The sequence below is a fragment of the Tribolium castaneum genome, chromosome 1 (genome assembly GCF_031307605.1).
Source record: "Tribolium castaneum strain GA2 chromosome 1, icTriCast1.1, whole genome shotgun sequence".
Classification (NCBI taxonomy): domain Eukaryota; kingdom Metazoa; phylum Arthropoda; class Insecta; order Coleoptera; family Tenebrionidae; genus Tribolium; species Tribolium castaneum.
Window position 1 is genome coordinate 26,523,086 of NC_087394.1, and position 14,552 is coordinate 26,537,637.

Below are 14,552 nucleotides of genomic sequence, written 5' to 3' on the forward strand. Positions count from 1 at the left end.
ACAAGCCTGGAAAATATATTTCATGCCGTCTTCGCGAATATGACGTAGTGCTTTGTCATGTTATCAGAATGTATCACTGGTATAACAGAAACTTTATGCAGGTATCTGAGGAGCGGATCTTCCAAAATGATAGCGCGTGGGTGGGGCGCATCTGCCTCCACTTCAAGATTTATGCTTAATAGAACGCCAAATATTACTTTTTTTTGAATGCAAAGACGACTTTCATCATCATCAAGGGATGAATACAGCTGATTCTTTTAAAAACTTTTTAACTTCTAATACAGCTAAAGCTTTAAAGTTTTGATCCAAACTTCCGGAACTATGACAAATTGGTGCCAACTTTGAAATGTGAAATGGTTGCCACCTATTTTTATCGAATTTTTGAGTTTGCTTTTTGAAACTGACTACGCTAGTTGTTAGTAACATGAAATCGAAAACAAACGGAATTAGAGCAGGCCGTGCCACATGTCAAAAATTGACAGATCAAGATTTTTCATAAATTAAATTATTCCTAATGGTGTTTACCACCTAACAAAAAGCCTACGCTGTAGAAAACTATTTTAACAAGTAAAAAAATTGGGAGTGGAAATATTCAATAGGTGAATGATTCGGAAAAAATGTCTAATAATTTTTTAACGGTTATTTGCTAATATAGAAACACTATTTCTGGACATCCTGTTTTGAAAAAAAATGTGGCCAAAGTTACACTTCCCTTTCAAGGCTTGCTTTAATTCAGTATGTTTTCGATGCCATGGTACAACTTATCTATCGTATTTTTTGACGTTTATCAGTTTTTTTTACAAATTTTTATTTGCATGGGTTCATTTAAAATATCACATCTCTTGAGCCCATTACGCAGTAAGTGAATATTTTTTTTGCATTTGATAACCAGAGGTTCGAAGGATCTTCTAATATTTTCAGAATTGTCAACTGTCAAATTGCAAAGCTGCTATGATTTCTTGAAAACGATGATCAAAAATGGTTATTGTAAAATTTATGAATTATAACACAGATTTGCAAATTGAATGACGCTGATTTTTCAGTGGCAATCAAAAGAACATCGATTGTCATGGCGACTTTTATCAACATCTTTGATATCCATCTACATTCTAGCTCATTATTTTCATTTTAAATTGAGTAAACTTTCGAAAAATACGATAATTTTCTTTTAATTAAAAGAAATATTTGCTTTAACCAACATTTTCATTCAAAAAGTTCAATATTCGGGAGCAGACTGACTTTATTTTATATGATTCACTAAGTTATAATAAACTATAATTAAATACAGGCTGTTCACAAAGATGAGACGTTCCTTTTAAAACGAGGTACTATCCATTATTCTTAATAGTTTTAGCCTCAATCATCGTAATAAAATGTTTTCAGTAACGGAGATGATTTTAAGTTTGTCTAAAATTTTGAGTCCGATTTTTGAATTTCATGAGATTTGTAAGATTGTTATTATTGTAATAATGAGCCTTTCCAACTAATTAGATGACGATTGTAACAATTTTTGTTGATTCCGCCAATGGTCCTTTGATTTTTCTTATCTGAGTAGGATCGGCTTTCAAATTTTCAAAAAAAAAGTTATTGTATCTTTGTTACTAACATTTTACTAAGGTGTTTTAGGCTAGAACTCTTAAGAACATGCTAACACCTCTTAAAAGGAACGCCTCAACTTCGCGAACATCCTGTATAATTTTATTACTGCTTATTCGATGAACCATTTAAAATCTAATTAAAATGTTGAAGTTCGACAATTGGGGAAATTATTGATCATTTTACAAGGGCTACTTGATTAACGATGTAAATTATGAAGTAAAATCTGTTTTTTGTTATTATTTCAAAAACTGTAAAAAATAGGTACATACTGGCTAAAATTCTAAAATGCGTAACTCCTTGATACAAAAGGATTACAAAGGTGAATTGGAGAATTTCCATTTCAATGTTATTAATGAATTAAACGTGTTTGAAATTTAGCCAAAGTTCTGCGGTACGCCACTGAGATAAACTTCTTGAAATAAACAAGGTGAGTCTCGACAAAAAAATCTTTGCAAAAAAGACGATTTGTCACTGAAATATCTATACTTTTTTATCGCCGCTTACCAGTTGATAAGGTCAGTGTGTCTTTCCGGGGTAGTGTATGAACTTGGTACCGTGTCTTGTGTCGTAAAAATGGTCCAATTTTACAAATGCCGTGCGGAATCTATTGATTTAGACATTATTTTAATCGGTCTGTTCTTAATTCGCGTACGTTTCCATCTGATGTGTCACGGTACCTTTGGACCTCAAATGCTAAAGACGGGAAGAACTGCATATCTATTAGATAAAAATAATCCGACCTTTGTTACCGCAAGATTTATACTGACGTGTAATTTAGTGTGAGTGCTTGGTGCAAAAATCTCGTCAAAAACCAAATTTCACGAATTGTGCAATAGTCACGACACCTTTTTTCAATGTAAGGTACGTCAAGTTCAAGTTTTTTTCGTTTTTTTGTGGGTACTGTCTCTTCGTACCTGTGCTGATACAGACTGATCCAGAAATACTGAGTGTGTTGGCAATACTGGATTAAAATTTTAAAGGATACTAATGGAGTTACTCTTCCAGTTAACAACTATTTAACAATCTTGTGGAGTTGTACGTGAAATAATTGTAAAAAAAATTGAATTCGAAAATCGAAAAATACTTTCAATAGCCAAAAGACTTAGTTTTTCTGGATCAGTCTGCAGTTATCTAAGTGCCATAGGCGTCGTAATTGGGATACCTGAAGGGGACTTAGCCCCACTTGCAAGGACAACTAAACTAACATGCGAAAAATTAGGAAACATACTGTCACTGTGCTCACGATTAAATATGTGTAGTGAATTCTATTTCACCCTGTATATGACGTGTTGAATGTCACCATAAATGTCGCTGTTATTTCGATTGCCATTAAGAAAATAGCATCGTTTCGTTTGAAAAAACTAAGTGTTTTTTGTTTTTTGATAACCATTTTGAAAAAATTATACTAGCCTTGAATTTTGACAATTAACAATTTTGAAAATTCTAGAAGGTTCTTCGAATCTTCGTTTATCGAATGAAAAAAGAATATTCTCCTATCGCAAAGAGCTCATAGGCTGTGACATTCTAAATAAACCCCTGTAAATGAAAATTGACATATGTCAAGACCTATGACAGATAAGTCGATAAGTACAAATAACTAAAGTAAATTCATCGTTCCGGAAGTTCAACCATTTTGAAAATAATTTAGTTGAACTCAGATTAGTTGTAGGTCGTATACAAAATTTTAAAACCCAAGCTAAGCTTATTAGAACTTGAAAAGTTTCTAATAATGTAAGGGTGCATTTGATAGTTTGGCATCTACCTATTTTAAAGGGTGACAGAATAGCTCAAAAAAATATTGCTTTAGCCGAATATTTATGTTTTTGAGATATGGACCGTGAAACCTCCACTTAAGCGTCGAAATATTCGTCAAAAAAAGCGATCTAAACGAAGTTTACGTATTTTGAGTAAGTCGACATGGTTATTAGTCGGTCGTACCTATTTGAAGGAATCAAATTTGGTCGCATCTTCTACAAAAAAATAATGCAATTTTTTCCTTTTTTTATTTTTACTTTTTTTTAATTTGAGGACCATTTTCTAAGATTGTTTTTGCAAATTTTGGCGCAATTTCTTTAATGCAATGTATACTAGGTTTCGGAGAAGTTATTTTGACTTATTTTGAGCTCTACTATCACCCCTTAAAATATATGGAAAACGATCAAATTCACTATGTATAATTGTTTGCTATCGGTGGTGTTGGCAGCTTAGTTGAGCAACACGTGATCGGCGTAAAGGTTTAATTAGGAAGTAATAAAGCCATGTTTAAGAAGCTTCCCTTTATCCTGGTGGCTCATATGATACATGCACCGTTAAGCCTGTAGCGAAGAGTCATCTGTTCCTCGGCGAGCACATGCAAATTGCGCGAGTTAGGACGCCTAATAGACTTAATCTTGTCGTTTATGTTCAACACTCACGCGGGATAATTAGTAGCGACGCAGATCTTTGCACAATGAGGTAGGCTGCCGCTATTGAATCCTGGTGTTTGCGAGTTCTAATTACGAGCCCGCAAGCGACGCGAAATTAAACTTTCATCAGCTATTACCATATGAGAGAACTCTAATTAAGGTGAAGTACGCAGCCATTGTTACTAAGCTTCCCTCTTGTTACCATATACTTGGCTACAACTTGGAAACAAAATACCGCTTGATGAGAACATCAATACTGATATGGAGGAGCAGGAGCGCAATTCACAACAATAATAACGAAAGCAACCGAATAAGACATCAGTTGCATCGCAAAACGTCAACTCATGTAAGAAGCATCATCTGTAAACCTGCTCACAAACAAATCAAACTTAATTGTTTTTCTGTTCTTTTCATCCGTTCGTGTTCTTACCATGTTGGAATGGCCAGCGCACTCATAATAAACATGGCAAAAAGCGAAATTATTGTTGACAATCGATGGCTTTATTGGCCTGCGACTTCACATCGGAAAGATAATTATTCGACAAGATTCAACAAACCAACGAAATCGAACCGAAAACCCTAACATATATACAAAAAAAAATTATCTTGAAATCTGTTGATTGTTCTGTTGATCTGTTGTTGAAATTTCATGGCTGTTACCCTTTTTAAATATTTTTCGAAATCCTCTAAGGTTAAAAGGAATTCATACATTTACTTTTTTCTCTTGAATTTTGAAACACTCAAAATTTTGCTAAAGTCCTTATTTTGGGTTACAATGACAAGGTCAATGATTCGTTGCTTCTTTATACGAGGTGACCAAGTGAGTTTTATTTCAGTCTGGGGGTAAACTCCAACGAAATCATTTTAAAAAATCAGGAGAAATCTTAAAAAAATCATAGGAAATCACTGGAAATCTTAGAAAATCACAGGAAATCATGAAAAAAATACAAGAAATTATGAGGAAATGTGGTGTAGGTACAAAATTTGGGCCTTGTTTTCAAGTATACATAGTGGTTCCAGAAATAATTAAACAATAAATTAAATCCGATTACCATAAACAATAGGGCAACAATTAAAACGGGTCCTAAGGAAAAAAACAATAAAAATTAAGTTAACTTTCATGTTCTCTCCGGGTATTATTCGTCCTTTACTAGGACAAAACAGCTCAAATTTTAATATTTATGGCGGGTGTTCTAAAAATCACAACAAATGATCCGAGGTGAAGAAACAAAACCAACAAATAGAAAAAATTCCATTTACATTTAATTTTTTTTATTTCTTTGTTGCAGTGCGCAGACTCTCTACAATAAAAACTTATGTTCTTACGTCCACAAACCGTTTGACAAATTAGTAAATTCGGTAATAAATTAAATTTGACCATAATTTTGAGACGACATTAATGCCCTTGAAAATTATGATTATCACCAGAAAACATTATTGGTTATTTAGGGCAGGGAGTAAGAAAAATTTATATTTTTTGCGACGTTTCGATTTTTTATTAAATCTTCATCAGGCTACAAGGTTACCTTATGGAGACCATAATGGAGACAAAATTGCAACAATAATAAAGACTGGAAAAAATAATTAAAACATTGTTAAAAATTAGGTTGCAAGGAAATATTTTTATTCGTAGCTAAACGCCTTTTAGCACCGTTCGAAAATTTTGGTTCAACACTTTTGAATTACCCTGTATATTTTTTGTATTTCTGAATAAAATTATTAATTGGCATTAATGCTTTAAAGCTAAACTTTTATTGGGCGATTTTGCTCAGCTTTAATACGTTTTGTATATTTTGGCGTTTAAAAAATTAAAAAAATTAAAAAATTTTTAAAAACCCATTACGAAAACTCAAAAATAATAAAAAAATTAAAGTGAGCTAGCCCTAAAACAAGTATGAGCTTTAGGGCTTGTTGTTAGTTTGAGAAGTTGAAAAATGAAGTTTCTTAAAAAAATAATAATAATTTCTAAATGGAACACCCTATTCTCTATTTTACATCTAAAAGGATTTAAACCGACTTTCTAAAAAAACAAACATTTAGCTTAATGTCTCTTATGATAGATACAAAAATGATAGGTATTTTTCGTTGTCCGGGTGTTAATATAGGTATTTTTCGTTGTCCGGGTGTTAATACAGAGTGCTCAAAAACTGGCGCACTAACTCAGTGGTACGTTATTGAGAAGCAAGTGCAGATTACGGGAAAAATGTTGAAAAAATTCCTAAAGTTATATTTTTTAAAAACCTGGAGCTACAAACTTATTGTGTTAACTTCTTTAGTTTTCATTATTTTTTTATATTTTTATGTTTCATACCAGGTAATCGTTCCGTAACAAAACGGAATAATTATTTTAAAATTTTACAACTCAATGGTATGTGTAGATTACGGAAAAAATGTTTAAAAAAAAAGTCATATTATAAAACATCTGGAGCTACAAATTTATTTTCTAAACTTTTTCAGTTTTCATTATTTTTTAATGTTTCTGTTCCACACTAAGTAATCGTTCCCTAACAAAACTATTAATAATTATTTTTAAATTTCCAATCGAACTTTAGCAGTTTTTTTAATTTAAAAAAATTAAAATTCATCCAAAAAAATCACAATGTGTAGATGTGCCAACACTGGGAATTATTTCCTAGGAAACCGTTTCAAAAATAATTTATTTTTATTGTTGCTCAAATTCTATTGCGATCATGACTGTTAGACAACGTTGCCACATATCATTTATCTAAATTCCGTTATTTATCAATAACTTTAATACAAAGAATTTTTTTACTATTTTTACCTTGATGTGTAAGCAGTTCTCTATCACATTCCATTGAGTTGGTGCGCCAGTTTTTGAGCACGCTGTATAGGTAGGTAGGTACTAACGATTTTATGTAATAAATTATGTATTTAATGGACGTCATTAATGCACTCTTTTTCATTACTGCTCTCATTGTAATTTTGACGTTTAAAAATTTACCTAATTCCTACTTTATGGGACTTCTGAGGCTTAAAGAAAGCTTCACAAATCATCTCCTATCCCTTCAAAGTTAAAAAGTGTGCATAAACTGTACACAAAACGGTCCGTTGAGGTAAAATTTCTGTGGCTTCTGGCGGCCAGTTTTTAGACACAAGCCTTGATACTCCTAAAAATCAGAGAGAAACTTATTCTTAGTTGTTTAAACTTTGAAATATTTTATCAAGACTTGTTAATAATAGATTTTTGTGGCCGCAAATCTGGTCGTTTCACTTATAAACGCATAAAATCCTTTAATTCGTTTACTGCCGTGCCAATTACGCTCATAAAAAAGGAAGAGTTCACCCTTGCTTTTAGGCTTAATTAAAACGAATGACAATAAATTAGCTGATTTCTTTATTATCTCGTCTCAAGCTCGGGGATCAATTTTAATGTTTCGGGTGGAAGCAAGTCTTCCAGATTTGAGACGTGTGAGGTCCCGCATGGGACCCGTCCGCCCGCCGTGGTCTAGCCCCCGTACAAAAACTGACTTCATAAATCGCTGCATATAGATTGATATAAGAAAGTTTGTGTCTTCATTATGCCGGTGGGTCGCGGCCTTATAGGGCTAAATTGGTCTCGTCTGACAACCGATGACAACATCATCAGCAGACTCCCCATTCGAGACATAGTTTTTGAGCGCATGAAACATTCATCGCGGTCGCATTGTGACGTATGCCGCCGTCGGGCGGTCATAATTAATCGCTGATAATAAATGCAGTTAGTAGAACATGTGCAGACATGTGCAGGGCGCCGCATTCCGCCGAAGAGGACGCTCCATAGCACATATCTCACTCGGCTAATTGGAGAGCGTTTTCACGGTTGACGCGGCTGTCAAACAACGGCTCTACCGACAGTTTATTTTATCTCTTGCCGAGACCGTTTTAGAAACGATAAAAAATACTCACAGGAATGACGACTTTCTCGCCGTCTGATACAATTATTTTAGCCATTTGCCAGAGGACTAAAAATACTAGCATTGAACCCAAAACTGCAACGAGGAAGGACATCTGCTCACATGCAGACTCACATGGTAATAATTAGGCGCGTTTTTTACAACAGACAAACGCACACGAGATGCGACAAACAGGGGCCAATAACGCACAAAATTTAAATGATACGTCAATCACTTGGTATATGATACATTGATATGAGTGATATGTAAACCCAAAGCCTAAAAATTAAAAAACTCTTCCTTTTCTGCATTGTTGTAAGGTCTACAAAAAAACTAATAACAATTGGTGCTCCAGATAAATGAACAATTAAAATTTTAATAATCTAGAGATGTTCATTTGCTAATTTGAATTATCAAAGGTTTGATTTACCATAGTTCTCATGTAATAAAGGAGTAGAAATGTCGAAAACAATAATTAGAAGCATATTTTAGGTAAAAATATTGTAGAACACTGCAATAATACTGGGATAAAAGATAAAAAAATTGATATGTATCTAAAAATTCACGATTCAAAAATCTAAGACAAAGAATAAGAAAGAAGACGAGGCAAGGACCTACAGATAATTTTATTTTTTTAGCTAAGGGAGCTTAGAAGCAATTAATATGAATTTAAATCTGACACAGAGGATCAAAGGATTTCAATAAAAACTAAAAAAATTATATTATTGTAATAGGAAAGATCTGAAGATCTCTAAATAATAAACACTTTTTTTTAAATAACACAAAATAGATGTAAAAATCTAAAGATCAAGACTATTACGTATTAGGAGCAAATAAGTACCTACATGATAACAATTAGACTGGAAAAACCTTTCCAAAACATTAAAATCTAAAAGAAAGCAGCAATGATGGTGAAATAAAAGATTAAGAATTTGGTACTATGTTGAAAGTGTCGTAGAAATCAGAAAAATAGAAAATTTCGTACTTTTTCTGCAGTATAGTATCTTCGTAGAATTTTTATTTAGAAAAAAAACCTACTACTCAAAACACTCAAATGTAAAACAAAAGAAGAAACACAAAGAAAACAGAAGAACTACAGAAAATTCGTTTTTAAAAATTAATAAAAATTTAAGCAAGCTTGATGGAGTAGGAACAAAAAAGAGATGAAGAAGAAACAGACTTATTGAAATAGCAAACACAATAACAACAATAAAATTGAAAAAATGCCAAAATCTGAAGAAAACTGGAAGTATTAAGAAAAAAGATTTAAAAAAACCAATACAATAAAGGCATTTGCAACTTAAAAAACAACTTTATCTAAAATATTAGTACTGAAAACGGTTATTTCACAGTGAAAACCGTTTCTCTCTCTAAGTCAAGTTATATAGATTTAAAGTTGAAATTATGACGTCATAACCGCCTATCGAGCATTTGGTCAAATATTAAGATCATTTTTTTTGTTTTTAATTGGCACTGACAGAGTTTATCAAAACTTAAGAAACGGTCTCAAATGTTTTCGCGAAGTTCAAGACAAAATTTGTAACAGAAATTAGTCCAAGAAATAGTTAATGTTTGACTTTGTAGAAGATATATGAAAAATATTTAAATATCTGTCATGTTTTTGATGATTAAGAGGGTTCGGTGATAAGATGATTCTATGATAAGAGGCGGTTGTGATGTCAGGATTTTTTTTTTTTTTTGGAAGCGATTATCGCGCTTATTTTTCATCGTAAGAAATTTTGAAAAGAACCTACTAATACAGAACGAACGATATTTTCAATTTTCGTTAAGGGCAGGTAACTTAAAAAACAACTTCGTCTTAAATGACAAAATGGAAACCGTTTCTCTGTTTCTACTCTAACTCAAGTTATTCGATTTAAATTTGAAATTCTGACGTCGTAACCGCCCATCGAGCATTTGATCCAATATCAAGATAAAAGGGTTTTTGACAAAATTTTGCAATGTTTTCGTTAAGTTCAAGACAAAATGTAGAACAGAAAGAGTTGAGAAAGTAGTTAATTTTTGATTTTGTGGAAGATGTGTTTCAGTGATAAGATGAGAGGCGGTTATGACGTCACGATTTCTTCCTTTCGAAGCGATCATCTTGCTTATTTCTCATCGCAGAAATTTTTGAAAAGAACCTACTGGTACAGAACGAACGATATTTTCAAATTCCGTTAAAACATAAAACAGGTAAAATAAGTTAGCTAATGCCTTTACTTAATTTAAAGATAATAATAGCGAATTGCCATGTATTGTTATAAAAATAGAACCAAAAATGGTATTCTTGTAAGGTCTTTTAGAAATATTGAGTTGTAGGACGCGAAATTTTCGTATTTTGTGAAAATCGACAAGTGTGAATAATCCATTTTAAGGATAGAGCTGTTTGTGTGGAAGCCGTTGCTGATTTATATGTGGAATTTGAGTGGTAAAAATGTTGTCTGCACTTTATCCGTAATATATTTTAGTGCGATGGAGTGGGTAATTCAAAAGTTTATTGTTTTTCTCCAAACCGGCACTGTACTAAAACTTTTATACGAAATTTAAGTCTGTTTATTAAAGTTTATAATGCAAAAAATGTCAAACAGTTTACAACACTCCAATAAAAATTTATCACCACTTAGTAAAAAGTACCATAAACGCCTCGCGTTGTTGTGGATACCTTTGGTGGCGCCCTGCGGAGCTAGATCTCCTGGCATAGTAATAAAAGAATAAAACGGCTCCTATCTGTCTTTTATCTGACCTCATTAGAGCAAGATTCGTTAGATGCGAATACCAAAGTTGGAAATTACCGGCGTCAAGTGCGCGCGCTTGGAAAAACTCCACTCGTGTCTGGCATAATAATTTCGGTTTTGTCAAACATTCGTGGACTCTTAATTTCGTGCACGGTTTGATGCATTGCAACTCCGCTCCAAATCGCTGTCCTCGACTGGTGGTCCGGCGGAGATTTGCACCGGGGACATACCTCTATTGTCAGCGCATTCGGAACTTGATGCCGGGGACCGCACAAACAGACGGGATGGCTAAATAAAACAATCTAATAAATAATGAACGATTTACTTTATTGCAGCGTCAACACACGACCGGGTAAATTGGAAATATAAATACATTGTTTAAACTGCTGATATGTCTGCTGGAAAAAATACTCGTGTGTGGTGATTTGCACAGGCCGTTCCCTCCAACTCCACATTGCAATCATTGACTGACTGTTCTAACACGATATTCATCCAAAAACTTGGACACAGACATAATCAGTTCAGTCCTGCCCAGGAAAATACTTTCAGATTTTCTACACTTTTCTAATTTTTTTTTTTGGATTTACACTTGTTACTACAATACATTGTGAGTTTTTAAACGAGCTTTGTCAATAAACAATGACCTGCTTTGGAATTTTCATATTTTTCCGTTATTTTCTGTAACATTAAATTTGCACGTTTTAAAAAATCACCTTGTGAATCTATGTTTAAACATTTTAGAAATAACCAAAAGTACCAAAAGTAAAGCATAAAATACAGGTTGTTCGTTCCATCTAAAGCCCATATTACAAAAATTGAACGCTCTGACAATGATATATTTATCTGAAAATTGATGTACAGCCATAACCCATTGGGTCCTTTTGAATGAAAATATTTTTGAAGACGCTATCAACTTTCTTATTTTAAATGGTAAGATGTGTTTTTAACTGCGTTTCTGGATTTCTCGAGTTACTTCAAAGGGATTTTCGTCAGTTTTCACTATACCTGAGTTTAGCCATTTTCGAAATATTCAGGATTTTTCGAAAATTTTTGGATTTGCATCTTTCACTTCATGGTAATTGGTAATACTGCTATTTTCAGTGTTGTAGAAATCGTATTTGGACAATCAAAAAAGAAAGCCTATAGCTTTCCTTCAGTGTGTTCAGAATTAAAAAAAAGTTAACAAACTCCAAAATCTTAACGTTATTTTTGAACAACAAACGATAACTCAATTTTTTCCAGTGGAATGCCCCAATTTTTAATTCACTAGATGGACGTACTGTTTGTGATAACTTTGAAGTTGTGCTTTTTTTTGTATTTTTCTGGGAATACTTTACTGCGATAGCTATTTTTGTAGAGTTTGACAAAAAAAACATTTCTGATTGAATAAACAATAAGTTTTCTTCAAAATCTTGGTTTCCTTTTCGTTAAAACATTATAAATTCATTAAATTTGGATTTGAAAAACTTTGATTTATTATACTTTACTTACATTTGCACGGCAACTTTTGCGAAAAGAGATATGGCTAATAAATTTCTTAATGGCAACAAACAAAAAGTTCGTATAACTTGAAAACAATAAATATAAAATAAATTAAGCACAGGGAATGCTAATACAGATCAAAAATTATGGCATTTCATTTGAAAATTTTGGGTAAAGGTTAATGTTTGCAAAAATTTTGGGTTTGCTAACTTTTTTAGTAATTTGAAAACACCAGAGAAAACATCTTAATCTTCTCTTTTAAATAATACAAAAAGGATATCAAAATTTTTATAAACGGTAGAGTTATCGATTTTTGGAGTCAAAGATGCAAATCCAAAATTAATAAAAAATTCTAAATATTTCGAAAATGACTAAATTTAGGTAGGTATAGGGAAAGCTGATAAAAACCCTCTCAAAAAAATCGAGTAATCCAAAAATGCAGTACAAAACATAACTTTCCATTTAAAATAAGAATCAATCAAAGGATTATGATTCAATTTTCAGATGACTATCATTGTCAGAACTCCCAATAATTTTAATGTGGAGTTTAGACGGAACAGTCTGATATACTTTTATGGTGCTATAACTCAAAAACCAACAACATTACAACTGTTGTTATGGTGTCAAAAGGTAACATTTACCAATATAAAACCAACCTGTTCAAGAGTTTTTTTGAAAAGTGTCCATAGCTCACATAAATTTTGGACGTTTTTTCAGTTGGACTTAGACCTGCCTTTTCAAAAATCAATAACTGAGTATGATGAAATCATATACAGGCATTAAAGGCATTTGGAAAAAAAATAAATATTTCCTTTGGTAGGTACACTCACAATTGAGAAAATTAGTTAACAATCTTCCAAACATTTTGGACAAATTCTAAACTTTTAAAAAAATATGACTTTCTACTTAAAAGAACAAAAGATTGCGACCATCTTAAAATATTTCCATTAAAACGGACTTATTTATATGAATTAAGCCCGTATGCAAGTTTTGAGATGAATCAATTTTTTTGTTAGACTTACCACCATAGTTGTAATGTGCGGTGTAGAGGGAAGATCCTGTAGTACAATGAATACAGTATAGTTAATTTCCACGTACGGTTTTGAATGTATATTGTTCTTAATAGTACACATTATAATAACAAATATCTGCTTATGGGTCTAGGCTAGGTACATACATAGATACAAGTTTTTATACTGCTGCCGATGGCAGTCACTTTATTTACAAGAGAACGAACTAAGGCGCCGGAACGGTCCAGCGCCTCTAGAGACTGGGACCAAAAGAGAGCAAAAATCCTAGAATTTCAACATCTAAAGACCCTGGACCGTAAACTAAGGAACCGAAAGGTATATATCACATTGACTGTACAGCACACTACGGGAATTTGCGTCCGTTATTGTCCACATTGGTCATCATGCACACTGCCGAGGTAGATCAGGGCCACAAACCCGCCACAACGGTCGTAGGTCAAGCCTTATTCAGCGCCACCGGCTTCAAGGGCGTCTCCGAGCCGGACGACAGCGACGACGTCGACGACGGCGACAGCCGCGAACTCGTGGTCAGCCCCAAGGGGCCATTGCTCGCAATGGACGTGGCCGTCGCCAGATTCGCCTTCGTCAGCACCGACTGCCCGGCGAGGGTCCTGGAGTACGTTTCGAGGAGAGAGGCGTCGGGAGAGCCGCTGCCGGCCATCCCAGGCCCGTACAGACTCCGGTAGAAGTCGTGCGGGCGGGCGTAGGGGGCGGTGTGGAGGCCCGGGGGCGGCAAGCGGAGGCGGCTCGCCGCCGTGGAGTATAGCGAGGAGGCGGTAGACGGCGGCGGACCGTCGCTCTCCTTGCTGGCCATGTCGGCCAACGACCAAATCCGGGGCTTGGAGCTCACGGACGCCGAGATCTGCGGCGGAGAGCCGGACGAGCGCGGCGGCAGGAAGGCGGGGTGAGGGGGGCGCTCGTAGCACTCGGGGCTGTCCGGGCCGCTATCGGGGCGCGATTCGCTCCATTCGCTCGCTGTGTCCGGAGCGAGACGCGAATGCGGTGGTCGGTCGCCGTCTTCGCTGGACGCGGTGCCCGAATCTTTAGAATCTAGAAAGAAAACAAGAAATTTCGTCACGATTACTCGGCTAAAGAGGACGTTGGAGTTAAACCAAATGTGCTATAAGGACAAACATTTTTCTTTTGACTGAACTGATTTCATAATGAGTCTTCCACATAGAGCGGAGAATTGTATTTTTCAGCCAGACAACACTGATCGACAAAATTATCACAGCACATGAGAAAATTGATTTTTATTGGAATAATGCTTAAAATACAAAATAAATTAATCAAAAATCAGTTCTTTGCCTTGGATAATACGAGCCTGGATAACTGCCTCCATTCTACATGACATGCTATGAATGAGTCTTTGGAGAACTTGTTAATCCATTTGTTCCCATTCTACAT

At 34.4% G+C, this 14,552-nt stretch overlaps 1 protein-coding gene across 2 annotated transcripts in view; it reads right to left on the bottom strand.

Annotated features, from left to right (window-relative positions):
* Positions 1 to 10,938: 10,938 nt before the first annotated feature.
* The window catches only part of mirr (mirror), a 43,883-nt gene continuing 40,269 nt past the window's right edge, over positions 10,939 to 14,552 (bottom strand). For both annotated transcript variants that reach the window (XM_064359700.1, XM_966583.4), the window contains exon 5: positions 10,939 to 14,195. In XM_064359700.1, the coding sequence (XP_064215770.1) occupies positions 13,582 to 14,195 (614 nt within the window). In that variant the 3' untranslated portion in view covers positions 10,939 to 13,581. The remainder of the gene's footprint in view (positions 14,196 to 14,552) is intronic.